This window comes from Chelonoidis abingdonii, chromosome 14, assembly GCF_003597395.2.
Source record: "Chelonoidis abingdonii isolate Lonesome George chromosome 14, CheloAbing_2.0, whole genome shotgun sequence".
NCBI classification, from domain to species: Eukaryota; Metazoa; Chordata; order Testudines; family Testudinidae; genus Chelonoidis; species Chelonoidis abingdonii.
In genome coordinates this window covers 40305782-40333376 of record NC_133782.1, presented here as the reverse complement: position 1 = coordinate 40333376, position 27595 = coordinate 40305782, and the positions used below count along the sequence as shown (strand labels likewise).

General features: G+C 51.8%; 1 protein-coding gene across 2 annotated transcripts in view; it reads left to right on the top strand.

Annotated features, from left to right (window-relative positions):
- The window catches only part of LOC116816459 (ribonuclease-like), a 24318-nt gene extending 914 nt beyond the window's left edge, over nucleotides 1–23404 (top strand). Inside the window, exons 1-2 of one of the 2 annotated variants that reach the window (XM_032765705.2) lie at nucleotides 16249–16329; nucleotides 22533–23404. In XM_032765705.2, coding sequence (XP_032621596.1) covers nucleotides 16258–16329; nucleotides 22533–22988 — 528 coding nt within the window. In that variant the 5' untranslated portion in view covers nucleotides 16249–16257 and the 3' untranslated portion in view covers nucleotides 22989–23404. Of the gene's footprint in view, nucleotides 1–16248; nucleotides 16330–22532 lie in introns of those variants that run through there. The other variant, XM_075072404.1, reaches the window with a different exon arrangement.
- Nucleotides 23405–27595: the final 4191 nt, after the last annotated feature.

The following is a 27595-nucleotide window of genomic DNA, read 5'->3' as shown; positions in this document are numbered from 1 at the left end:
GCAATGCGCCTGCCAGCCAGCCAAGAATTTCCAGTGTCTTGCGTCCTCTGGTCTCCCCATAAACCTACCCATGGAACCCCCAAACTCAGAGCCCTGAGTCCTACAACAAAGGGAATTAACCACTCTCTTCCCCTCTCTGCACCCCAGAATTTCCTCTCTGGGCTAACCTGGAGTACTGAGCACCTTTTACATCACAATACCAGACGAAGCAGTGTCTCTCCTCCACAAGAACAACCAAATACGAGGAATACAGAAAATTAATCGTATCTCTTCCCCATTTCTTTCCCCAACCAGTCCCTGGTGCGCGAGATTCCAAAACAAATCAGATCTAAGCTGGTAATTAAGCTTAGAGGTTTCATGCAGGCACCCAGATTTCTGGACGCTAAGGTCCAGATTTGGGAAAGATGCTTATGATAGGAGGCGAGGAAGCATGCACTGGAGACAGAGATGGCAAGGGCTAAGCAGAATATACCAGGTAACCCTGGCAATCCTCCTCCAGGTACCGCTTCCCGTACCAGTAAGTTCCCCACGTACAAGGCAGGCAGTGATACCGAGGCCGCCTTGGGTACAGCATCTTTACCGACCAGTACATGCTAGCCCTGAGGCCGCAGCTCAGTGGACTCTTAGGAGAGGTGGTGGCCGAAATGCCTAGGGAACACATGAACAGTTTTGAACTTCTTAAAAACAAGGCCAGAATCAGAATGGGACTAACACCCGAGCATGTCCGTCGGCGGTTCAGAGCCCTAAGGTGGAAACCAGATGTGTCATTTACCCGACATGCCTTCTACATTGTGAAAAATTGGGATGCCTGGATATCAAGAGCAAGTGTTAAATCTCCAGAAGAGCTGCCCTTCCTAATGAAAATGGAGCCGTTCTTAGAGGGTGTTCCTGAGGAAATAGAAAGGTTCATCCTAGATGGGAAGCCCAAAACTGTAATCAAGGAGGAGAAGATCGGAGCCAAATGGGCGGAGGTGGCAGAAAAGAAAAAAACTAGTAGCAGTTGGAGCGAAAATCAGAAGGGGCAACCCGAAACAAAACCCTATCACAGGGACAACCCAAAGCCCCACCTACATCCCAAGGAAAACCCCAGACACCTTATTGTCCCACCACACCAGTCTCCAGCAACCCACCTCGCGCCAGTGAGCAGTCAGCTGTGTGGTTTTAAATGTAATGATCTGGGGCATGTGAAGGCCAATTGCCCCAAGAACCCCAACAGATTGCAGTTCATTACACCAGAGTCATACGCAAAGTCCTCAGGCCCAGATGCCTCCCAGGTACCCTCAGAGCGAAGGGAAACTGTGAGTGTGGGCGGAAAGAAGGTTACAGCGGGGAGGGACACTGGAGCACAGGTCTCAGCTATCCACCAATCTTTAGTGGACCCCAAATTCATCAACCCAGAGGCCCAGGTGACAATTCATGTCAAAATCTTTAAACTTGCCTACAGCCAAGTTGCCTGTCCAGCACAAGGGCAGGTCAGGAATGTGGACTTTTGCAGTCTATGATGATTATCCCATTCCCATGCTGCTGGGGGAAGATTTGGCCTACCAATGTGAAGCTAGCCAAGAGGGTGGGAATGGTCACCCGCAGCCAGGCTAAGCAAGCTTCCACACCCGTCCCTGTTCCTGAGCCATCCACCAGGGCCCCGTCAGTGCTACCAGAGACCCAGAGAGAGGTGGTGGAACCAGATTCCCTGCCAACGACTGCAACAGCCATAGTGGATTCAGTCCCAGAGACCAGACAAAGCCAGTCCCAGAACTGGAACTGGCAAAGCAACCAGCACGAGAACCGTTGCCAGCACTGAATCCAGCACTTGCAAACCCATCTACAACTCCAACGCCAGAGGGCACCAGCGGGCCTGAACTGGCAGCAGCACCAGACAACCCTACACAAAGGGCTCAGCCAGAACCTGAAATATCACACAGTGCACCAGAGGAGAGCAGTTCACAATCAACAGAAACAGCCCCATCACCTGCATTGCTTCCAGAGGGACCAAGCCCAGGTCCACAATCCAGTGAGGAACTGATGTCTTCAACATCAAGGGAACAGTTCCAGGCCGAGCAGGAAGCAGATGACAGCCTTCAGAAAGCTTGGGTGGCAGCATGGAGCACCCCACTGCCTCTCAGCTTTTCTAACTGATCCCAGTTTGTTGTAGAACATTTCTGGTGGACACCAGGAAGACTGGCGTCCTCAAGACAGTTGGTAGTTTCAACTAAGTACGGGAATAAGCTCTTGAAGCTTAGCTCATGATCATCCCAGTGGCCATTCTGGGGTGAACAGAACCAAAGACAGGTTGGGGAAGTCCTTCCACTGGGAGGGAATGGGCAAGGACGTTGCTAATTATGTCCGGTCTTGTGAGGTGTGCCAACGAGTGGGAAAGCCCCAAGACCAGGTCAAAGCCCCTCTCCAGCCACTCCCCATAATTGAGGTTCCCATTTCAGCAAGTAGCTGTGGATATTCTGGGTCCTTTCCCAAAAAAGACCCCCAGAGGAAAGCAGTACATACTGACTTTCATGGATTTTGCTACCCGATGGCCGGAAGCAGTAGCTCTAAGCAACACCAGGGCTAAAATGTGTGCCAGGCCTTAGCAGACATTTTGCCAGGGTAGGTTGGCCCTCCGACATCCTTACAGATTCGGGAACTAATTTCCTGGCAGGGACAATGAAAAACCTGTGGGAAGCTCATGGGTGAATCACTTGGTTGCCACCCCTTACCACCATCAAACCAATGGCCTGGTGGAGAGGTTTAATGGAACTTGGGGGCCATGATTCCCGTAAATTCGTAAATGAACACTCCAATGATTGGGACCTAGTGTTGCAGCAGTTGCTTTTTTGCTACAGGGCTGTACCACATCCCAGTTTAGGGTTTCACCATTTGAACTTGTGTATGGCCACGAGGTTAAGGGGCCATTACAGTTGGTGAAGCAGCAATGGGGAGGGGTTTACCCTTCTCCAGGAACTAACATTCTAGACTTTGTAAGTCCAACCTACAAAGCACCCTCGACACTCTTTAGCCCTTGCTAAAGAAAACCTAAAGGATGCTCAAGGAAGAGCAAAAGGCCTGGTATGATAAACATACCAGAGAGCGTTCCTTCAAAGTAGGAGACCAGGTTATGGTCTTAAAGGCGCTCAGGCCCATAAGATGGAAAGCATCATGGGAAGGCCATTCACGGTCCAAGAGCGCCTAGGAGCTGTTAACTATCTCATAGCATTTCCCCCACCTCAACCCTAAAGCCCTAAAGTGTTACCATGTTAATTCTCTAAGCCCTTTTATTCCAGAGAATTAAAGGTTTGTCAGTTTACAGCCCAGGGAACAGATGATGCGCTCGAGTGGCCTGAAGGTGTCTACTACGAAGGAAAAAGTGACGGTGGCGTGGAAGAGGTGAACCTCTCCACAACCCTTGGAACGTCTGCAGCGGCAACAGATCAAGGAGCTGTGCACTAGCTTTGCACCAATGTTCTCAGCCACCCCAGGACGACTGAACAAGGCATACCACTCCATTGACACAGGTAATGCTCACCCAATTAGAACCCACCCTACCGGGTGTCTCCTCATGCCCAAGCTGCTATAGAACGGGAGATCCAAAACATGCTACAGATGGGTATAATCCACTCCCTCTAACAGTGCATGGGCATCTCCAGTGGTTCTAGTTCCCAAACCAGATGGGGAAATACGCTTTTGCGTGGACTACCGTAAGCTAAATGCTGTAACTCGTCCCGACAACTATCCAATGCCATGCACCGATGAGCTATTGGAGAAATTGGGACGTGCCAGTTCATCTCTACATTAGACTTAACCAAGGGGTACTGGCAAGTACCGCTAGATGAACCCGCCAAGGAAAGGTCAGCCTTCATCACCCATGCAGGGGTGTATGAATTTAATGTGCTTCCTTTCGGACTGCGAAATGCACCGCCACCTTCCAAAGACTTGTAGATGGTCTCCTAGCAGGATTGGGAGAATCTGCAGTTGCCTACCTCGATGATGTGGCCATTTTTTCTGATTCATGGGCAGAACACCTGGAGCACCTGGAAAAAGTCTTCGCGCGCATAAGGGAGGCAGGACTAACTGTTAAGGCTAAAAAGTGTCAAATAGGCCTAAACAGAGTGACTTACCTTGGACACCAGGTGGGTCAAGGAACTACCAACTCCCTACAGGCCAAAGTGGATGCTATCCAAAAGTGGCCTGTCCCAATGACAAAGAAACAGGTCCAATCCTTCTTAGGCTTGTCCGGATATTACAGCGATTTGTACCACACTACAGCCAAATCACTGCCCCACTGACAGACCTAACCAAAAAGAAACAGCCAAATGCAGTTCAGTGGATTGATGAGTGTCAGAAGGCCTTTAATCAGCTTAAGGCAACACTCAGGTCTGACCCTGTGCTAAGGGCCCCAGACTTTGACAAACCATTTCTAGTGACCACAGATGCACCTGAGTGTGGTGTGGGAGCAGTTTTAATGCAGGAGGGAGCAGATCAAGAATTCCATCCTATCATGTTTCTCAGCAAGAAACTGTCTGAGAGGGAAAGCCACTGTTCAATCAGCCAAAAGAAATGCTATGCCATTGTGTACACGCTGGAAAAGCTACGCCCATATGTTTGGGGGCAGCGTTTCCAACTACAAACCGACCATGCTGGACTAAAGTGGCTTCATATCGCCAAAGGAAATAACAAAAAACTTCTTCGGTGGGATTTAGCTCTCCAAGATTTTGATTTTGAAATACAACACATTTCAGGAGCTTCTAACAAAGTAGCTGATGCACTCTCCCAAGAAAGTTTCCCAGAAGCAACTGGTTCAAAAGTGTTCTTGAAATGTGGGATGTATTGTTAGTTTTTATATAATCAGTAGTATTTCTAAAGGTACATGTGTCTTATTAACTCTGTTTTCTCTTAGAGCTCCAGGAAGAAATCCCAGCCAGTGTGGAATCAGCTGTCCAACACTATCTGTGATTTGGGGAGCGTGCCATAACTATAAAGGGAAGGGTAACAACCCTCCTGTATACAATACTATAAAATCCCTTCTGGCCAGAGGCACCAAAATCCTTTTACCTGTAAAGGGTTAAGAAGCTCAGGTAACCCGGCTGACACCTGACCCAAAGGACCAATAAGGGGACAAGATACTTTAAAATCTTCAGGTGGGGGGAGGAGACTTTTTTTTGTGCTCTTTGTTTTGGGAGTTGTTCGCTCTTGGGACTAAGAGGCACCAGACATCAATCCAGGCTCTCCAACTCTTTCTGAACAAGTCTCTCATATTTCAAACTTGTAAGTAACAGCCAGGCAAGGCATATTAGTTTTATCTTTGTTTTCTCAACTTGTGAATCTTACCTTTGCTAGAGGGAGGTTTATCCCTGTGTTGTTGTAACTTTGAACCTGAGGCTAGAGGGGGTTCCTCTGGGCTCTTTGAATCTGATTACCCTATAAAGTTATTTTCCATCCTGATTTTACAGCAATGATTTTTACCTTTTCCTTTTAATAAAATCCTTCTTTTAAGAACCAGACTGATTTTTCCATTGTCCAAAGACCCAGGGGGTTGGGTCTTTGATCACCTTGTAACCAATTGGCTAGGATATTATTCTCAAGCCTCCCCAGGAAAGGGGCTGTAAGAGCTTGGGGGATATTTTGGAGAAAGAGGAACTCCAAGTGGTCCTTTTCCTGTTTCTTGTTAAATCACTTGGTGGTGGCAATGTACCAGGTTTTAACCTAAGGGGTAGAAATAAGCTTAGGGGGCATTCATGCAGGTCCCCACATCTGTACCCTAGAGTTCAGAGTGGGGAAGGAACCCTGACAACCAAAAAATTAAAAATTCTGGGCACTACATTTTAAAATTCTGCAAAATATCTCATATTTTATTTATCAAAATAACACTATATAATCACACCAATTTCAATTATTTTCCTAATTTATTTCAAAATACCTGTTAACAATAAAGACACAACAAAATTCCCCGTTTCTCTGCCTCCTCCCCCGCAGAACCCAGCAGAGGGGCCAGACACTTGCACCCCTTATGCCCCAGAGCCCAGCTGCAGAGACTCCCCACCGAGACAATCGCACCCCCTCCTCCCCAGAGCCCAGGAATCCAGAGGGAGAAACAGCCTCATGCTGGGTCCCGAGCTTGTGGGGCGTTTCCTGCACGCTCCCTCACATAGGGTGCGGGGAAATGCAGCTGCTGGGAACCCTCCAGCTCCTCTCCCAACCTCTTACTAGCAATGTTCTCTATGTGGGAGCTGGGCTCTGTCATGACCAGTGCCCACTAGTGGTGGCCAGCAGCTCTGCAGCCCATTTCTGGTAGAGAGGAAGAAAGGAAATTCTTGTGCACACAACATTAATTTTTGTGCAAATTCTGTATTGTGCAGTGGTGCAGAATTCCCCGAGGAGGAACATACACACCATTTTCAGATGTGTTTGTACTTAACATGGCTCTGCCATGCCTCCGCTGCTACTCCTCGTGCTAACACAAATGCATTGCTATTTGCACTTGCACGAGTATGTATGCATGAGCAAATCACACATCTTAGGGTGAAATTATCCAAGGCTTAAAATAAAGTGACTCCTGCTGTGTTTCTTCCTTTTGTTCATGTGAATGTTACTTAACAGGAGGTGTGCTGAAGGGGAGGGAATTGGTAGTCATTGTTCAGCTGGCTTCATAAATTCTGTTCCTAAAAACTTGACAATGCGTGCAGCATGTGGGGCAAATCTGTCAGCTAACCAAGAGAAATGAGGTCGGATGAAAGACACGTTCTTTCCAATGAGCTTCAGCGCTAAGGGCATCCGGGGAATGGAATATGGAGCCTTTCACCTCTAGGTCCCCAACCTAGCTCCAGATCAGGGTGAAAGGCTCCTCCAGAGAGATTGGGTAATAGACCATGGAGCCTTTCACCTCTAGGTTACCAAGTGAAATCCAGCCTAGCTGAGGATGTGCTGGCTCAGGGGTGCGTATGTGTCAAGAAATGGGATACAACACTCTTCACTCTAACAGGCACCACTTCCAACCTGGCCATGTGTTAGTGGCACTGGCTAGCTGAGAGGGGACTGAGGAATAGCATGTGCAACTGTGGCTTCTTTTGCCCTGAGCACTTAGCTAATATTGCAGTTGTGGCCTATTAAAATAAATGGGGGAGTTCCCATGTAAAGCAATCATTTCAGGCTCTTCATAGAATACCAAAGTTGGAAGGGACCTCAGGAGGTCATCTAGTCCAACCCCCTGCTCAAAGCCGGAGCAATCCACAGGCAGTTTTTTGCCCCAGATCCCTAAATGGCCCCTTGCTCTCTGCAAACTCAAACAGACTTGGCAGTCTCAGTTGCTCTCAGGTCACTTTTGGAAGGTTTCCTTCTGAACCATAACAACTACAGACATAATTACACAAATACAGCCCTACCACATAATTAACAAACAAACAGAGGGATGCTAGCTCCAGCCCCATTGCCTTTCTGTACACACATAAAAATGTAGCATGCATGACAAAGCATTAGCAAATCACATTGTACTCATTTTTAAAAGCAACTCTACCCAAACTATTTTAAAATGTTCTTCTTCCCCCTCATTCCCTAGATCATAGAATCATAGAAGATTAGGGTTGGAAGGGACCTCAGGAGGTCATCTAGTCCAACCCCCTGCTCAAAGCAGGATCAATCCCCAATTAAATCATCCCAACCAGGGATTTGTCAAGCTGGGCCTTAAAAACCTCTCAGGAAGGAGATTCCACCACCTCCCTAGGGAACCCATTCCAGTGCTTCACCACCCTCCTAGTGAAATAGTGTTTCCTAATATCCAACCTAGACCTCCCCCACTGCAATTTGAGAGCATTGTTCTATCATCTACCCCACTGAGAACAGTCTAGATCCATCCTCTTTGGAACCCCCTTTGGGTAGTTGAGGACTGTTATCAACTCCCCTTCATCTTCTCTCCTTCAGACTCAAATAAGCCCATGTTCCCCTCAGCCTCTCCTTGTACAGTGCCTGCTGTGCCCCGCTTCTCCTAATCATTTTCGTTGCCCTCCGCTGGACTCTTTCCAATTTATCCACTATCCTTATCTGGATGCCGTACGACAGGTGCTAGCCTCACCAGTGCGTCAAATAGAGGATAATTCACTTCCCTTGATCTGTGGGCACATTGCCAATTTCTGCCACATGGGCACCTGCGAACGACCCCTTTTTTCCCACACTGTACCCCACTGTACTCATTCCACTATCCCCTCCCCCCTCTATATGCCCCAACCCCTCCCTGGCTCCCCCAAAACAACGTTCTTTCATGCGTATGCCAGCAGTCCTTCTCCTGCGCCTTGTGTTCTTGAGAGCAGTCCATCTTCCCTCCTTACCCCAAGACATCTGCTCACATACTTTTCTCTCGCTCCTCCCTTTTACAGGCTTTGATTTTTCAAAAGGATTTGAAAAATTATTCTCACTTTTCATTGGTGCCTTCAAATTCCATTCAGAGCTTATGCAAGTGGCAGGAATTCACCAGGGGGCCAAGAAATAAATTAGAAAACCTGAGAGGAGGGGATGGACATCAATTGTGGACATCCCACACAAACTTTACCACTGCCCCCTGGAATCAGCAAAGCACCACAGGAGTTAGCAGTGTGCATGGCAGCTCATGTCTTCTGGGTGGGTGTAGCATGAACGCAGAGAGATAAGACAGGGCGCTTGCAGAGCTGTGGTTGTGATATAGGAGATCAGGATCAGTTTGAGGAGTGATGGGCAGGCTCAGTGGTGGAGAAACATAATGGGGCGAGCCCTGCCCATCTTGCCATGCGCTGAGGTCCCTTCACCATGTGCATGTATCAAAGGACAGAGGCTTGCGTAGCACCGCCAGGGACCCAGAACCCTTGTTCCAGCATAGGTGTTGTGTCAGGTGTTGTCAGCAGGTGAGTACATGGGGTTCTCCTTGCCAGGGGACTCACAGGGGCAGGTCCGGATGTCCATGGGGTGCAGCGAGGAAACGGCGATTTACTGTATAAGGGAACTAGGGCGGTGGCAGAGGGCAGGGGTGGGGAGTGGTGCTATACTGTATTTATATGGGCACTAGGGAATGGCAGCAGAGGGTGGGAGTGGGAAGTGTGTGGCTCATTACCTGCTATATATGGGCACTAGGGGGCAGCGGAGCCAGGTGCCGTGCAGTTGTAAGGGCGCGGCATTGTACCCCTGACCCTCATTCATCGGGCCACTACGGGCAGCAGGCAGAGCGACGTGGCGGGTGTGGGATATGGGGCGCACCCCTCACACTGTCATAAATCGGGCACATAGGGAATTCCCCCGCATGCAGAGCATCCCCCACGGTCAGGTGTGGGCAAAGCGGGAAGCCGCAATATAACCTGATATAATGGGGCTAGAGAGCACTGGCAAGCCGAAGGAGTACATGGTCGAAGGGAAAGACCCATGGTGCCTCTCATACTGTATAAATGGGCATAGGCTGCACGGACCTCGAGCCATCGGATAACGGGGTGATGGAGGGCGCGGCTACACACATGAATATAATGCGGAACAAAGGATGAGACCAGAGAGGAGTGGTACATAACCACTCCACCACCACACCCACACCCCAACAAACAAACCAAACAAAAAAGAACGATGGGCCAAAGGGGCGCCGCAACACTTACTATAAACCCTGTTCTAATAAAATGGGGAAATCATTCTAAAGCGGCCAGCTCCAGAGAGTAAAGCACAGCAAGTAGTACGACCACCCACATGCTCAAATAATCAAGGGCCCTGGAGCTAGCTCTCAAGAAACCAGAATTATTTGCACCAACCCGGGCAAAGGGGAAGAGGCGGCGCCCTACCTCAAAAGGATTTCATGTACGCCCTAGAGTTGGATGCCGTTTGCGCGCCAACCTTTACAATCAGGCCATCTGTGGATCCTTGCCGCAGTATACGACCAGCGGACCACGCCCATCCAAGACCATCCAAGGCAGTTCACCAATGTTGGCAACGCAAATCCACCCAATGCGACAGCCTCAACCAGGCCTTTAACAACGCCGCGTTGAATCCGACGATAGTATCAGCCGGCCATCTCACAATGTGTGCAGCTCCACTCTGGAGCACTTCCTTCAAGCCTCAGCGGACAGTCACAACTCGCGGATCGGTCCACCTAGGAGCTAGCAAGCTCAAACCCCCCCAAGTGCAAGAATAGCACCCACCCCAAAAATTCTGGGCGCCTAGAGCATTGCCAAGTCACTAAATAGGTTAAGTGCTGGCCCTGCCTAAAATGTTAGATGCCTGAGCCCTGCCTAAATGGGTAGCACCGGCCCTGGAAACGTGCGAATGTCTCCATTCTGCCTACAGTGGTTGTTGCCATCCAAACTCACCCAGCGAGCCGTTGCTGCAGTGCCTGCATCCAACCTGCCACACGACCATGCCTGGTCTAGACCTGTAGTTGCCTTTAAAGGTGCTGCTCACCGGTGATGCCCTTTCTTAGTAGCCACATCGAATCACCCGTCAGGCGGGATAGATTAAGACAAAAATTATAATTAAATTGCCTGTTCCTATATCAATCCTGGTACCCAAGAAACCACCTTACATTGATTTACGCTGAATGCGCAATTAGTGGTTAATCATTCTTCAGTCCAAAAAAAAGATATATTGGAATTGGAAAATGTTCAGAAAAGGGCAACAAAAATGATTAGGGGTATGGAACAGCTTCCATATGAGGGGAACTTTTCAGCTTGGAAAAGAGACGACTAAGGGGGGATATAATAGAGGCCTCTAAAATCATGACTGGTGTGGAGAAAGTGAATAAGGAAATATTATTTACTCCTTCACACAATGCAAGAACCAGGGGTCACCTGAGGAAATTAATAGGCAGCAGGTTTAAAACAACCATAAGGAAATACTTCTTCACACAACTCACTGTCAACCTGTGGAACTCACTGCCAAGGGATGTTGTGAAGGCCAAAAGAACTAGATAAGTTCATGGAGGATAGGTCCATCAGTGGCTATGAGCCAGGATGGACAGGAATGGCGTCCCTAGCCTTTGTTTGCCACAAGCTGGGAATGGGTGGCAGGGGATGGATCACTTGATGATTACCTGTCCTGTTCATTCCCTCTGAAGCACTTGACAGTGGCCATTGTCATTAGACAGGATACTGGGCTAGATGAACCACTGTTCTGATCCAGTATGGCCGTTCTTATATTCACCAAGCGGCACACTAAATTCAGGCTGACTGAAGTTTTGGCAGAAGTGTCTGTATTGGGTGGGTCCCTTAATGTTGAACTGAGGGAAAGTGTCCTTAGGAAAGCCTGGGACATGAAGGGCCTGCTGAAGGACAGTACTTTAGAACTGGAATCATAGAATCACAGAAATGTCCGTCAGGATGGGACCTGGAGAAGACATCATGTCCAGCCCCCTGCACTTGGAGTAGCTCCGAATGGCTGTGGATCTGGGAGCAGGAGTCATTCTCATGAGTGTTGGAACAAATCACTCAGGCACTAATATGGGGGAAGCTATAACCCCTTGGGCAAACACAGCGAACATCACCAGCTCCGTACAGGACGGAGCACATCCCATGGGAGCGTGTGGCACAAAAGTGAGCTCTGAGGGCATGAGTGTAGCACGCCCACTTTACGTACAGGGCTGGGTGCAAGTGTGGTGATGACATACCAGCACGCTTCAAGGATTGCAGAAAGAAAGGCAGTGCAGATAGCCTGGTGCATCACTCCCCGGCCCATGGTGCTAATGGCACTGACTGGACCCCTGAGGGAACCCAAATGCAAGGAGTAGCCCGTGGGGCAGTCCCAGGCAGCAGAGGTTGAAAAGACAGATTCCTCAGGCAACCAGACCATGGGAAGAACCTATAACAAGTCAGGGAACCTGTGCTTTGACTGTCCAGGTGAGCAGTCGGCAAATGTTACACCACCACCGCTCTGGGGTTGGACCCGGTGGAGCAGATGTTCCCGTCTGCCTAGGAGCACAGCCAGATTCGGAGATGGGAATTTTGCAGGCAGGACACATATGCTCTCTCCAGAGGCAGCGCAAATGAGATCCAGGTGCCCCTTTGGCAGGCAGTTTCAGAGGCAAACATTTCTGTACTTACAGGCAGAACAGTTATGGCTCTGCTCCTGGTGGGACAGAAGGGACAGGCATCCATGCTTGCCTGGATTTTCCCGAATGCCACCCGACAGCTGTGGTCTTTTGAGATCCCTGAGGAGACCCTGTTCTTGAGACTAAAATCAAGAGCCTGCTACCGCTTGGGGACATCATGATGCTGGGAGGTGAGGGGATATGACTGCTTTCTGTAATATATCAGGAGGGACCAGAAGATCAGAGCCCTCCTAAAGAACCATGTTGTAATTGGGATAAACAAGCTGTAAACAAATTGAGACTGGAGGTGAGAAGTTGGTCTCTAGCCATCAGAGGGCTGAGGTTTAGAACAGGAGTGCATGGTGGGCCTCGAAGACCTGACACAGCAGGGAACTGCACGCTGTGATGTTCTCTCCATTCCTGTGTCCTGTGTTCCTCTGGATTGCAAAGCACACTCCCCATCCAAAGGGAAACCGTCCTGTCATAAACAGATAGCTAAGGGTTAATGTCTTTTTCACCTGTAAAGGGTTAACAAACAGTGACCTGCAACACCTGACCAGAGGACCAATCAGGAAAACAAGAATACTTTCCAAATCTTGGTGGAGGGAAGCCTTTGTTTGTGGTTTTTGGGTTTTGCTTTGTTTCTCTCTGAGTCCTGGAAGGACTAGAACGTCAACCAGGTTTCTGCCATACTCCCTGCTACTGTCCTTATATATTCAAATAGTGAGTTGAGAGAAAGACGGTTTATAGTCTTTTGATTGTTTCTGTATTTGCAACTGTGTATTGGCTGGTAGAGTTTAATGTGTATTTGGCTGAAAATATTTTTAATTGTAATTTCTGCTGGAGAAGGCTTTTCTTCAATTTCTATAAGCTGAAAAGCAACCCTGTAATATTTATCATCTAGATTACGAGATACCCAGTGTACTTTTTTTCTTTCTTTTTTTATTAAAGTTTTGCTCTTAAGAACCTGTTTTGATTTTTTTCTCCTGGTTAAGGCTCAAAGGAACTGAAGTCTGTAAACTTAACCAGGGAAGTTGGTTGGGAGATAGGGAGAAAGAAGGGAGGGGGGAAAAGGGGGAATCCCTTGTTTAATTCCACGGAGCTTGAATCTGTATTGCCTCTGGGTGAGGGGAGAGAAGGAGGGATAGAAGTGGAAAGCCTCTGTTTCAAGATTCAAGGAGTCTGGATCACAGTATGCTTCCAGGTAACCAGGGGGAAAGCCTAGGAGAGGCAAGCTGGTGAGGAAATGAGAGTTTTCCTTTCCTTGTATTAAGATCCAGGGGTCTGGGTCTTGCGGGGTCGCAGGGAAGGTTTGGGGAGACCAGAGTTTAATCAGACCCACTCAAAGATCTGATTGGTGGCAGCGTATCAGATCTAGCGGTAATTAAGCTTAGAGGACTTCATGCTAGTACCTTCATTTTGACTCTAAGGTCAAATTGAGGAAAGTATACTAATGACACGTCCATCTGATGGAGCAGGAGATCTATCCTTCAAAGCGCAGAATTCCTGTTTGTGGAACCCGCCGTGGGGACAGACGATGCCCAAGGTACAGACGACCTCCCGCCTCTCTCTCCAGTGGCCCTGTCAGGGATAGTATCCACACAAAATAAGCAGCAACATGGTACTCTCGCCTATGAAAAACACCTACACTACAGAGCTATAGAGACACAGCTGCAGCTCCGAAGCTGGAGCGTAAGTGTACCTCAGTGTGATCACTGGAGAATGAGGAGAACCATCCCTGAGACCTGCCTCAGCTGGAAAGAGACGTGGGCTACTCTTCAACTACTCAAGTAGGAGGAATAGGTTTGTCCTGGACGCCCAGGATGGGGGTATGCCCTCTGCGCTATAAACAGTCTCTAGGAGAAATCTGACAGTGTGAAAATCCCTCAGGGTCTCGCTCTTCCTCCAAGGTAATCACATGGCTTCACCAATCTCCTTAGACTGGGCCTCTGGGCCTGCACCCCCACCTGCACCCATTTGCTCTGCCCCAGCGAGTTCAACGGAGACCAGCCCAAGTGAGCACTTGGCCGCGCTGCAGGATGAACACGCCTCGCGCAGCATTGGCAGCGATGCTCACATCAGCGACGAGCGGTGCTGTCAGCACGGTCAGGTAGAGTCACCTGGACAGCCTAGGGCTCCTTAAGTGTAGACCATGCGGTTAGCCCAAAGCCTCTGCAAGCTGTTAGGGAACCCCTGGTTCAAGCTCATGTCTGACTCCTTGGTCAGACTCCAGTGAAAGAGCCCGACTCCTCCCAGCCCCCCAGTCTCATCTCCTACCTCACGCCTCACCAGGTCCTTTGATCTGCAGCCTGGGGATTGTTTCAGCTTCCTTACAGAGAGGTGGGGAGTCCCATGCCCCTCAGGGTCTCTTGAAGATGCTAGGTGTCTAATCTCCTCGGTGTTTGTCTCTTCAGACCCCCACTGGAGATGGAGACTAAGGGCCAGTTATGGCATGGGAACACCCACATAATATGTGTCTCAGCCTCCTCAGAGAGCCAGCAGTCCCCCTTCCACTCACGGTACAACAGCAAAATAGGGGGAATTAAGGCACACCAGGCCTCACAAACACATTACAGAATAGTTCCACATTGTCACAATGGTTCAGCAGGCAGAACGCCTGGGAACGATCGCAAAAGAGAAGAATTCAAGCAGCTGCTCTTGGGGATCAGAAGATCTCGGGCAAAAGACTCTTCTCGCGTAAAGAACCCACGTACTAGGCACACACGCCTCTTTGTGGGGGGTGGGGAGTACAGAGTTCGGGCTGCTTTAATGGGGCCATACAAAAGACACATGGGATAAGGCCCTTGACAGAAGAAATTATACAGGAGTGTCAGTCTACCTTGAATAGTCCAACCTAAACCTAGCGGGACCTGGCAATTCTGGTAGACCACAGGCAACTAGGGCGACACTTAGCTCCAGCGATACACTGCAAGGGCTGCGGTGGCAGCAACGTTGCCCTGGCAGCTGGTTTTCAAAAGCTCTGCGCCAGTTCAAACAGGAAGCAATTTGGGGCAGCTCGTCGACCTGTGCTCTGCAGGAGGTCAGAACAGCTGATCACAATGTCCGTCTGGCCTTGGAATCTATGCAACAAAGCGGAGCTCAGGTTTCTAGTTCATTCTCTTCTCTCCTAGAGGTCGGGGTTGGACTCCCAGTTGGTTCGCGGGTGATCAGTGGTCATCATTTAATCATCGACATTGCCCTTGGAGGAGATGCTCCTGGGGACCGCCGAACCCCTCTAGAGTTCACCTCTCGCTCTGGCGCGAGGTAAATGAAGCTGCAGGGAAGCTGAATAAAATTCACTGGCAAAAACGACATGAATGCAGCATTCCAGCTGCCCACAAATATGGCGCCCTTCTGGAACACTGCTTGCAGCAAAACTGCAACCACTGACGAGCAGGATGTGACGAGTTAAGGGACCTGCCTCCCCTGAGAACCAAACTCAGACACGAGTTATGTTTTGATTCCTGCTCCTCCAAAGAGTGCGGGGGGTGCCATGCACTCACTGAGGGAATTCCTCAAAGGAGCGACACCGCTGCACCAGCACCAGAACCGTGCTTCCATCCCCCAGGTCTGGGCAAAAAAGGAAAAAGTTGCAAAAATACATCACCTGTGAGAAAAGCTGGTATTGTTTTCTGGACAGCCTGTATCTCAGGAACCCCTGGGTCAAATGACCCTAAATTTGGATCAGTAACTCTAAGGGGTGCATTTTGGCAGACGGTGAGAGGGGATGCAGTAGGGGGCATTCCACCCTTGGAATCAGAGCTGCCCCAGATGCTCCAGCATGGTGCTGGGGGGAAGAGAGCAGGATGGGTGACTCAGGAAGGGGTGCTGAGCCCTCTTCTGTGCCGCTGTTTGTGCATTTTTCTACCAAGCACCCAGTCACTCCTGCTCATTAACTCTCCCTGGCAATGTGGGTTAATTCTGCTGCCCGGGCTGCATCCCAGAATTGGGGAAATCTGTCTCCCGTGGTGCCATGCGGATGTGACATCCTGACCCAGCACCGGGATGCCACCCAGTGCTACTCACTGGCCCCCCTGAACCCCGGAGGGCACTGGGATGGGGCCCCTTGTGCACAGTGAGGGGCAGGTCATTGTGATAAGTGCGAGCAGAGTATGTCACAACCACCCTGCCGTTGGTCAGGGCAAAGCTTCCCCTTTTGATGGGGCGTCGCCACTTCTTGTGGGCCCGGATTATGAAATACTTAACGTAAGATATTTCTCTACCACCGGTTCCCTCTTCTATTGACTTCCATGCAGCTGGGGGAGGCCAGCTCTGCAGACAGCTGGACAGATTCTCCAGGGGAAACAGAGGCACCAGGACAAGTGAGTGGGAGCGCAATGGGAGAAGGGGCTTGGTATAATCCAGGCAGGGTTATTCCCCAGTTTAGCTGGTAGAGAGGAATGTTAGAAAACACACCAAAGAGAAGTTCAGACAAGGCTCTTTTCTCCCATAGGCTCCAAAGCTTTGTACAAAGAAGGTGGATGTCGCTTTACGGAGGGGAAACTAAGGCAAACAAAACTGAAGCCACCTACAAGAGGTCAGTGATGGAGCCAGGACTCAAATCCAGGGCTCGTGAATCCCAGCCGGGGTCCTCCCATCCCTTGTTCAAGGCTACTTGGCTCTTAGATGGTGTCCACTAGTTCCAAAGACCTAAGAGCTGAGACCATCAGAGCTGTGACAATTCTCTGACAACTGCTGCCATGGGTCTCTCTCAGAGTAGCTCGGACGTGGGCCCTCCAGCCACAAGACCTGCTCCAAAGGCCTCAGGACGGAGGGGAAAGTCTCAATTGCTACTGAAGTCTCCTGATGCAAAATTGGGGTTGTTTTGCCAAGGTGGACCCAAAATACAGAACCCCCAGAAGCAACCGCTTTTTAAAAATACCCTCCTGCTTCCACCCTGCTTTTTTCCCCACTCGCTGCTAAAGGGGAAACCTCGGGCAATATTCACGTAAAACAGACTGTTGTGCTCAGGTAGCACCACGAGCCGAGATCTAGTTCCCAGTCTTATGATTAGGGCCCTACCAAATTCACGGTCTATTTCGGTCAATTTCATGCTCGTGGGATTTTAAAAATCATAAATTTCATTTTTTGGATATTTAAATCTGAAATTTCATGGCGGTGCGTGTAACTGGGAATCTTGACCCAAAAGGGGGTTGTGGGGGGCTCACAAGGTTATTGTACGAGGAGCACAGAATTGCCACCCTTACTTCTGCGCTGCTGCTGGCCAGGGCCGCCCAAAGGGGGCAGGGGGCAAGTGGGGCAATTTGCACCAGGCCTCGGGCTCCGCAAGGACCCCCAAGACAACGACCGAGGCTCCCACCTCCGCCCCTCTCCTGGAGCCTCAGCGCAACAAGCAGCGTTCCCGCACGGTGCTGCAGTGTCCATCCAGCAGGCCTCCTGAGCTCTGCCCCGCTCAGAGCTGCGTGGTCAGGGGGCGGGGCTGCGAGCTCCGGGCTGAGCGGAAGGAGCTCAGGAGGCCGGCAGGAGGCTCGCTGCAGCTGTTCGGGGGCACGCTGAGCTCTGAGTGAGCCGGGAGCAGGGAGTCTTGGGGCCAGTCAGGGAGAGGACAGAGGTTGGGGGGGCGGTCAGGGGACAGGGAACGGGGGGGTTGGATTGTGGGCGTTCGGGGGGATTTGTCAGGACTCGGTGGGGGTGGATAGAGGTTGGGGCAGTCAGGGGACAGGGAGCAGGGGTGGGGTCCCAGGGTGGTGGTTGGGTGGGGTTTCTAGGGGACAGTGAGGGGACAAGGAGCAGGATGGGTCGGGGATTCTGAGGAGGGCAGTCGGGGAAGGGCAGGAAGTGGGTGGGGGCAGATAGGGGGCAGGGCTTAGGCTGTTTGGGGAGCACGCCTTCCCTGCCCTTAAAGCTCATTCAGCAGTTTTGAGGCTTGCAGAAGAGCCAAGTGTTAGCTTTTCATTAGGGCTACCATGCTTCCTTCTCAATTGCCAAATTTACATAGTCATATTTAATCAGTGCCATAGGGAGATTCATGTCAGGGGAGGGAGTTCATTAAGAATTAGCCACTGGAGGAAGGATCACAATGAGAAAGAGCAATATCCTTCCCACCCTACCAATGGGACCCCCCCACTCCCCTGCATTCCCTGAGGCTTCAGAGGGTTAATTCAATGTTCAACAAACTTTTGTCCTGGTGACCCTTTCACATAGACAACACTGAGTGCGACCCCTCTCCCTTATAAATTTGAAAACACTTTTTTACTATTTAACACTGTTTAAATGCTGGAGCAAGCAGGGTTGGGTGGAGTGCTGACATCTCGCGACCCCCAGTTAATAACCTCATGACCGCTGAGGGTCCCAACCTCCACTTGAACACCTGGTTAATTTAATTTACGCACGTGTGTTCCATTCACATGCATGTGCTTTTGAGCATTTCAGTTTTTCACAACATAGGCTCATCCCAGATTCTGGAACAAGCTTAAATGGCTTTCAGCTCGCTCGGGAGTAATGTGCATAAAACTATGCTAAGGACAAACCCCACCATAAACCATCTCCCGTTTTTTGAGGGGACCCCATGGAGCCATCTCTAGGACACAGATAATGCATGGAGGTAGTCCATTAATGGCTTATATCGCAGGATTGGGTAACGGAATTGGTGTCCCTAGCCCTGTTTGTCAGAGGTAATGATGGATGGCAGGTAGAGAAATCACTTGATCATTACCTGTTAGGTTCACTCCTCTGGGGCACTTGGCATTGCGCATTGTCAGCAGACAGAATTTACTAGGCTGGATGGACTTTGGTTTGACCTCCATAATAGCTGTTCTTATGTTCTAACCTAAACGAAGCCAAAGTATGGAATATGAGCAAGAAGCCAGCATGATCAGAAACCTGAAAATCTCTGACTGGCACTGGCTCAGGCATTTGGTCACAAGCTGAGGTGTTCAAACTTTTGGATTTTTTTTAAGCAGAATTTTTTAATTCGTTTCTTTAAACAATCAACCGCAAGCAGCAAAAATTTGGCCCACAACCCAGTTCTGAAATACCTCAACCATGTTCGTTTGGCAGAACTAATTTCAGCTTTCCAAATTAAAAAAAAACACAAACAAATTTTGATGGAAAGCAGACATTGTCCATTGATTTTTTCTGGCTTTTTTAAAAAACACCTAAGTTTCGTATCCAAAAAAAAGTTTTGGATTGGCAAATATTGTCCCAACCTTTCAATGGCTTTTGTGCCTTTAGTGCTAGCTGATGCCTGAAACCAGTGATACCTGGTAAAAAAGTTTCTCCCAAACTTGGGTTTGTGCTGAGATGTGGAATGTTTATTTTTCTCAGGTCTGCCGTGAGGGGAAGCAAGTGGGGCAATTTGCCCTGGGCCCCACAGGGGCCCCACGAGAAATATAGGATTGCAATTTTTTTATGGAGGGCCCCGAAATTGCTTTGCCCAGGCCCCCTGAATCCATCTGGGCGGCCCTGCTGCTGGCGGCGCGCGCATTCAGAGCTGGGCATACGGGAGAGGCAAATGCTGCTGGCCAGCAGCCAGCTCTGCAGGCAGTGGCAAAGTAAAGGGTGGCATACTGGGACCCCTGCACACACAAAATCTTGCTATAAATTTGGTAGGCGCCACTTATGAATTCTAAGACGCTGCAATGTAAGGTGTGCCTCAACTGGATCAGACAATCCCGCCACCCCTTGCATCTACACTGCAATGGCACTATCGAGGGCTCAACCACAGGACCCTGCAGGGTTGTGGGCCAGATTTCCCTCTATTTTTTACATCCTTGCAGAATGAATTTTGTTATGGTACCAATTATGGAGTGATTCTGTGCGGGGTGGGGCTGAAGGTTTTTTGGGAGTGGGAGGGCTCAGGAACAGGGGCAAGGGGTGGGTGAGGCTCCGCTGGGGTGGGGGCTCTGGGTAGGCCAGGGATGAGGAGTTCAGTGGTGGAAGGGGCTCAGGGCTGAGGGAAGTTGGGTGCAGGGGGGTGAAGAGCTCACTGGGGGTGCGGGCTCTGGGGTGAAGCCAGGATGAGATTTAGGGTGCAGGATGCCCGGGCTGGATCAGAGACTTCCCCCAGCCCTCTCCCTGCGGCAGCAGGGCCAGGCCCTGGGGAGAGATGCTCCCCCCACGGACAGCAGGGCCGGGCTTGGGAGAGATGCCTCCCCCCGCCAGCAGGCAGGCCGGGGCCTGGAGAGAGAATGCTTCTCCCCGCGGCAGCAGGGCCGGGGCCTGGGGAGAGTGCTCTCCCCCGGCAGCAGGCCGGGGCTTTGGGGAGAGATGCTCCCCCCCCGCCGGCAGCAAGGCAGGGCCTGGAGAGAGATGCCTCTCCCCACCACAGCAGGGCCGGGCCGGAGAGATGCTTCTCCCCGCGGCAGCAGGCCAGGGTCTGGGGAGAAGATCTTCTCACCCGCCGGCAGCAGGGCCAGGCTTGGGAGAAGATGCCTCTCCCCACCGGTAGCAGGCCAGGGTCTGGGAGAGATGCTCTCCCCGCCGGTAGCAGGGCAGCCTTGGGAGAGATGCCTCCTCCCGCCGCAGCAGGGCGCGGCCCGGGAGAGATGCTCCCCCGCCGGCAGCAGGGCCGGGGCCAGGGCCGAGGCCCTCTCCTCCCCGCAGCAGCGGCGGGGGCCAGGGCCGAGGCGCCTCTCCTCCCCAGCAGCAGAGATTGGCCCATGCACCTTGCAGCCCAACTGCTCCGCTCCTCCCTCCCAGTCCCGCACCCTCCAAGCTCCCTCTCCAGGCCCTGTGGCTACATGCCTGTGCGGCCCTTGGCCGTGCAGCTTAGAGGGAACGTAGCTGGAGGATCCCAGCTCAAGCAAAGCTGGACCCCAGGGCCAAGCCCTATCGTTTGGGCAGTAGAGATGCACGCCTGCTCAACTCCAGTCTTGGAGTCACCGGAAGTAATGTCAAGTTCCACGACAACTTCCTTAGTCCTCTCACGCCACGGCTCAGGTAGCATGACCTGTTCTCTGATCACATGCACTGTCAACGAGCTAGCCTGGGTGACGCGGGAGCGAACCCAGCAGTCTTTCAAAGCCAGCTGCTTCCTGCTCATTGGCGGGGTGGCAGGAAATTTTCCCATGAGCCCCTAGGGCTATAGCAGCCATATTGTAGGGTGCTATGGGGTCTGCAGCTGCAGTGTGGACACCAGATCCCCAAGTTGAGCCCGGATTAGAAAAGCCTTGGGTTAAAATACCACACAATGCCCAACTCAGGGGTTCCAACACAGCTCAGCTGAGTGGAGTCCCACTAACCTGGGCTTACCCTGACAGTGTAGGACGTACTGTCACAGGTTTTCCCCACTTTGAACTTTAGTGTCCAAAAGGTGGGGAATTTGCATGATCACTTTAGCTTAATATTAATTTAAATTTGGTACGCTGCCACTAGCCAAAAATATATGTTTGGCACACTTCTGTTCCCCCAAACCTTCCCTGGGGAACCCAAGACCCAAACCCCTTGGGTCTTAAAACAAGGAGAAATACTCCATCACGCCCCCCTCCAGAACTTTCCCCTCCCTGAGTTGCCTCGGAAGCTACAAGATCAATTCCTGGATCTTAAAACAAGAGGAATTAACCATTCCCTTCCTTTTCCCCCACCAATCCCTGTGAGTTCAGACCAATCCCCTTGGGTCTTAAAACAGGGAAAAAATCACTCAGGTTATTAAAAAGAAAGCTTTAAAAAAGAAAGAAAAGTAAAATTATCTCGTAAAATCAGAACGTAAAAATGCTTACAGCGATTCAGATCATATGCCACAGGGACTCCTCCTCCTCTTAGCCTGAGATTTAAGTTACAGCAAGAGAGGTAAAAATCCTTCCAGCAAAAGACCACATTTACAAGTTGAAAGAAAACAAACATAAGACAATTCGCCTGCCTGGCTATACTTTCAATTTTGAAACATGAGAGACTGATTCAGAAAGATTGGGAACACCTGGGTGTACATCTGGTCCCTCTTAGCCCCAAGAGTGAACAACGAACAAAACAAACAACACAAACAAAGACTTCCCTCCACCGAGATTTGAAAGTATCTTGTCCCCCCATTGGTCCTCTGGTCAGGTGTCAGCCAGGTTCACTGAGCTTCTTAACCCTTTACAGGTAAAAGAGACATTAACCCTTAACTATCTGTTTATGACATGTACCCTTAGGAGCAGGGAAAATTGGCAGCACAATCACTGGGATTGCCAAACGTTCAAAGAGCTCTAAACCCCACCTACCTGGGCAGAGCGCCTGGACGTTTGGCATGGCACATCGGTGTCTGGGGCATTACCAGGGTCAGTCGGGCAAGGAGATCACCCCCAAAACGATCTGCTTTACATGAATGACTAGCAGACGGGCTCAAAAATGGCTGGGCCATGGCTGGGGCGAAGAGAAACTCGCAGGGGGGCGGGGACAAAGCTAAGGCGATTTAAATGCTGTATGCTACGTGACAGAGCGACACTCGCACCCTCTACTGGCCACAGCCTTCAGAGAGGATGAGCCCTGAAATCGCTACAGCGGGGGTGAGTCGCCCACAGGGGGTCCGTGCTGTGCTGGTCTCACGTTCCCATCTCATACTCATCTCCCCCTTTCTCCCTTCCAGCCAGCAATGAAGACAAGACTGGGTCTAGGCCTCCTGCTGCTGTTTTTCCTCTTGCCGGCCTGCCTGGCTGTGGCCGGGAGAGAGACGCCGTACGAGAAGTTCCAAAGGCAGCATATCGACACCTCCGGGAGCTGGGAGACCGACCCCAATCGCTACTGCAATCTCATGATGCCACGGAGGAAAATGACAGTGTCCTTCTGCAAAGATCTCAACAGCTTCATCCACGGGGAGCTGGCAATGATAACCACTGTCTGCGGCTCAGGAGGGACACGACATCACAAGAACTTTTACTACAGCAACTCTCCCTTCCAGGTCACTGACTGCCAGACAACGGGAGCGTCTCTCTGGCCCCGCTGCGTTTACAGGGGAGACATCCGCAGTAGGAGAATTTGCGTTGCCTGCGAAAATGGGCAGCCTGTGCACTATGCCCGGCCGTCGCTGTGTGGTGGCCCGTGAGCCGTGGGGCGGACATGCAGCCCTGCAGCTCCCCTGGGCTTTGGCAATGCTGGCAGCCCTGGGCGCCCGTAGCTGCCGGACGCCATCCTCATCCTCCTCCCCAACAGAGTATATGGGCACCTCATTGGGGACAGCAACAAAGACTGTTGTTTCTTTTTCTATGGCAAATTATAACTGCCCCCTCCCCAGCCTGAACTGGCTCCTGCCCTCTAGTGACCATTATACAGTATAACCGCTCCTTCCCTCCCCCACCCTCTGCTGCCCGTAGTGCTTATTATACTGTATTGCCTCCCCTTCCCCACCCCAACCATCTGCTGCCCCCTAGTCCCTATTATACAGTATAGCCGCCCCTTCCCCACCCCTCACCCTCTGCTGCCCCTAGTGCCCATTATACAGTATAGCCGCCCCTTCCCCACCCCCACCCCTCTTGCTGCCCCTAGTGCCCATTAACAGTATAGCCGCCCCTCCCCACCCTCACCTCTGCTGCCCCTAGTGCCATTATACGTATAGCCACTTCCCCCCACCCTCTGCTTGCCCCTAGTGCCATTATACACATAGCCCCTTCCCCACCCATCACCACTCTGCTGCCCCTTAGTGCCATTATACAGTATAGCCGCCCTTCCCGCACCCCCACCCTCCGGCTGCCCCCTAGTGCCCATTATACAGTATAGCCGCCCCTTCCCCACCCCTCACCCTCTGCTGCCCCTAGTGCCCATTGTATAGTATGGGCACCTTTTCCCCATCCTTTATCCATGGAGGGGGAGGCGGAGACGGGTCAAAGGGCAGAGGAGATGTTACCAGGCTGAGCCCTGGATGCTGTTTTCTCTTGCTTCTCCCTGCAGTAAAATACTTTTTGCAAATGCAGAATGGCTGGGGAGCTGTTTGTGCGGGATTTGCTATGGGCAAGACAGCACTCCCTGTTTCCAATGCTTCAGTAGCAGCAGACAAACATGACAGGCAATGGGACATGGCGCTCCTCTAAGGAGCACCAGCTGCCATCCAGCCCCAGGTTAGCTACTGGCTGGCTCAGGGGATGGGGAATGGAACATGGGGCCTTTCTTCACCAGGTGCAGGGGGTGCTGGTTTCAAACAATTTTCCTTTCCCATGTGACACCAGGTGGGAGACAGCACGTGGGAAAAGCTGGTGTGAAAATCTCACAACACGATGCAAATCCCCTTGGGTTTGATGTTTCATATAAAATATGTCCACTACACAGGGACAAACCAAAGCACCGGGGCCCAGGCAGAGCTGCAGCATGTGGAGATACCATCAGCCCTGGGAGAGAGATGGCAAAGCTGGGAAATTCATGGCAAACTGCCAAACGGCCCAAGAAAGATGTGAACACCGGACCCCCCCACTTCACAAGCCCAGGGCAGGAACCCCTGGGCTACAGGATTGTGTTGTCTTCAGGGGTGGCTCTAAGCACCAGCATGCCAAGCACATGCCTGGGACGGCAAGCCACGGGGGGCGCTCTGCCGGTCGCCGCAAGGGCGGCAGGCAGGTTGCCTTTGGCGGCTTGCCTCCGGAGGGTCCGCTAGTCCCGCGGCTTCGGCGGACCTCGCGTGGGTGGACCACCGAATCTGTGGGACCGGGGCCGCTGAAGCCTGCCTGCTTGCCGTGCTTGGGGCTGCAAAATACCTAGAGCCACCCCTGGTTGTCTTCCTTAAACCCCCTCCCCCACCCCCTGCATCTACTCCACCTTCCCACTGGGGTTCTGGGGAGGCTCCCAGCCATGCCTGGTGGGGCTGCTCCAGACGGAGGGCTCTGAAAATAAGATCCTGTACCAGCCAGCTCCCCACACACACTAGCCTCCCAGTCCAGATGTGTCAATCCCCAGATGGGTTTGGGGCGGATGAGACAAGGAATTCATAGCCCAGGCCCCCAAAGCACGGGGCTCCTGGCAGGATTTTAACCCACAATGGTGGAGGTCACCACTAGGCCAGCCAGCCCGCTCCCAAGTCCCCCCCAAACGAGGTCTCTCTCTCGTTCCTCTCCTAGGGGGGCTGGCAGCTGGGCAGGCAGATGGTCCCTCCCGGCGCAGCACAGGCACAGCTGGGCTCTGTCGGAGGCGGGTTCAGCACCGCGTTTACACTGGCTCCAGTGGAGCCAGGGCACCAGGTCCACAAAGCCAGCCCGGGCCACAGCCCAGCAACGTGAAAAGTCACCAACTTCCCAGCGCCAGCTGAAAAACTCAGCAGCCAGCGGAGCGCAGTGCGCAGGTGCAGCAGGGGCTGCCTGTTGCAGGGTGTGCTGGGAGTTGTAGTTTACATGCCGCTGTGTTCCACAGGGGCCCTAGGACCTGCGCTGCCAGCTGCACTACTAGTCCCAGAATGCCCCGCGACAAGCTACCAGCCACCGCTGCTGAAGTTGTCTGAGCGGACCAAAAAGAAGCCCCAAAGCAGGGAAGGGTCTAGTGGCCGGGGGGTCGCGGTGCTCATCGCGCTGCGTGCCCCCTCCCCGCAAGCCTCCCGCATTCTCCTGGGGCAGCCCCCCAGCGACTGTGATGCCCGGGGGCTCCTGGGCACTGTCTCGACCCTGCACTTTGGGGTGGGGGATGGTTGTCTGTGGTGCCCGGGAGCAGGGGGGGCAGTGACAGTGGGTCTGGTCAGTGCTGGCTGCCGCGCCCCTGGCCAATGGCAGTGCCCAGAAACTGCCTCCCTGCACTCCGGGGAGGGGAGGGGCTGCAGCCCGGTTTTGGGGGGGTCCACCAATATGTTTGGTGCCAGGCCCACGAATAGTTAATCTGGCCCTGTGCAGGTTAATTTCCTCCCATGAGATTAAACAATCAGAGTTTACAGCTAATTAGGATTTGAACCCATGACCACACATGGTAAACATTCATCACTCAGGACATGGGAGCTCCCTGTGCTTGGCTAGATGGTTCTGTCTCAAGCTGCTCATGGCCTCTCCTGGTGCCAGAGGTGTTTCCTGTACCAAGCAGCCACAACCTTGTAATGGAGATATGCCGATGGTCTTTGTTCCAAGCTGCTTGACTTTACGTTTAGCCAGATCCAAACACACACTGCTTGCTCAGGCCCAGTTTACCAACAGATCCGTATCATCCTCTAGCAGTGACCACCCACTCCCTTCATCAATTACCATTCCCCGGCTTTGCTGCAAACGATCTGTTTTTTCCAGTCCATTGATACAAATGGTCAATAGCCCAGGAGATCCACCTGGTCCATAGGAGGCCCAACCCAGCAAGAGCCGAGGACCCGAACCCGGACACGATCCAGGAGAGAGGAGGAAAAGTGTGGCCCCTGGAGCTGGGTGTCATCACCTACCACAATGGGGGCCCTGATCAGGTCGGGGTCTGGGCAGCAACCGGCATAACAGGTGCCCTGATCTTGATTGGGGTCTGTGCAGCGCAGCCTGGCACAACGAGGCCCTAATCTCGGTCAGGGTCTGTGCAGTGCCTGGCACAACGAGCCCTGATCTTGGTCAGGGTCTGTGCAGCTGTGACCTTTAGCACCCCCACATGCCACCTGGCAGAAGTCCCTCTGTTCCGTAACTCCTCTGAGGCCCAACACACTCCCTGCCCCTAACAGGGCGCTGTCACGGTATTTCTCTGCAAGGCATAATAAAGGAAAGCTAGTGACACACTGCTCAGTAACACCATGGCCTGACGTAGGCACGGATGGTGCACAGATTTATGTGTCTGTGCCACACAGATGGTCCTCACACGTGTTTCGGCGACAGATTTGATCTACGAGTTCGTCCTGACACAAGAATGTGGCTTTACCACTCTGCCTGAGGCCAGAGACTTGGGAGTTACATGTGTCTGAGTCAACAGAAAAAGCCAGCTGAGAGCCAGGTGAGGGAGCCAGGAGTGTGTCCACTGATTGGAGAAGAGTCAGCGGGCAGAGACCTTTACCTAGGGGTGCCTGTCTAAGAGCGACTGGACTATAAGGCGAAGGGGAGACATCTCCTTTGTACCCATCACTCCAAGGGGCTGGCTTTGTCCATACAGTGGATCCCCTGCCAAGCGGGAGGGTGATCCTGAAAAGTAGCTTTGGGTCAATGTGACCTGCCGGGGGAGGGGCAATCCAGAGTGCTGAAGACTCGTGTCCCCTTTTACCTGCCTCTGCCTGGGATGCCCGCAGGGAGCAGCCTCTTCGCATCTATGCATTAAGCAGCCCTGAGCCAAAGTTTCAGGTTCAGGAGCCTGCCTACCTTCAGTGCCACAGCTGTCCGCTGGTCCCCCTCAGTGTTGGTTAACTCTTCCCAGCCCCGATTTTCCCCAGATGTGTGTTCTGCATCGTTTTTCTGGGCAGCTCAGATATTGAAGATTCGTTCCCCACCACTCCCCAGGAGGGTCAGACCAAGTCTGTTCTTTTAACTGGAGCAGGGCCGGCACAACCCATTAGGCAACCTAGGCAGTCGCCTAGAACGCTGACATTTGTGGGGCGGCAACCACATGGTCGTCAGCAGTATTTCGGGGGCGGGACCTGCCGGCGCTCCTGAACTGGAGTTATCATATGATTCACATTAAACACAGCACTGGATGGGTTCAGATTAAAGATAAAGTAAGTTATTTTACAGACTCAGAGCTTTCAGGTGAGTTCGAGCATCGGGCATGAAAGTCAGGAAAGACAAGAGAAATGAA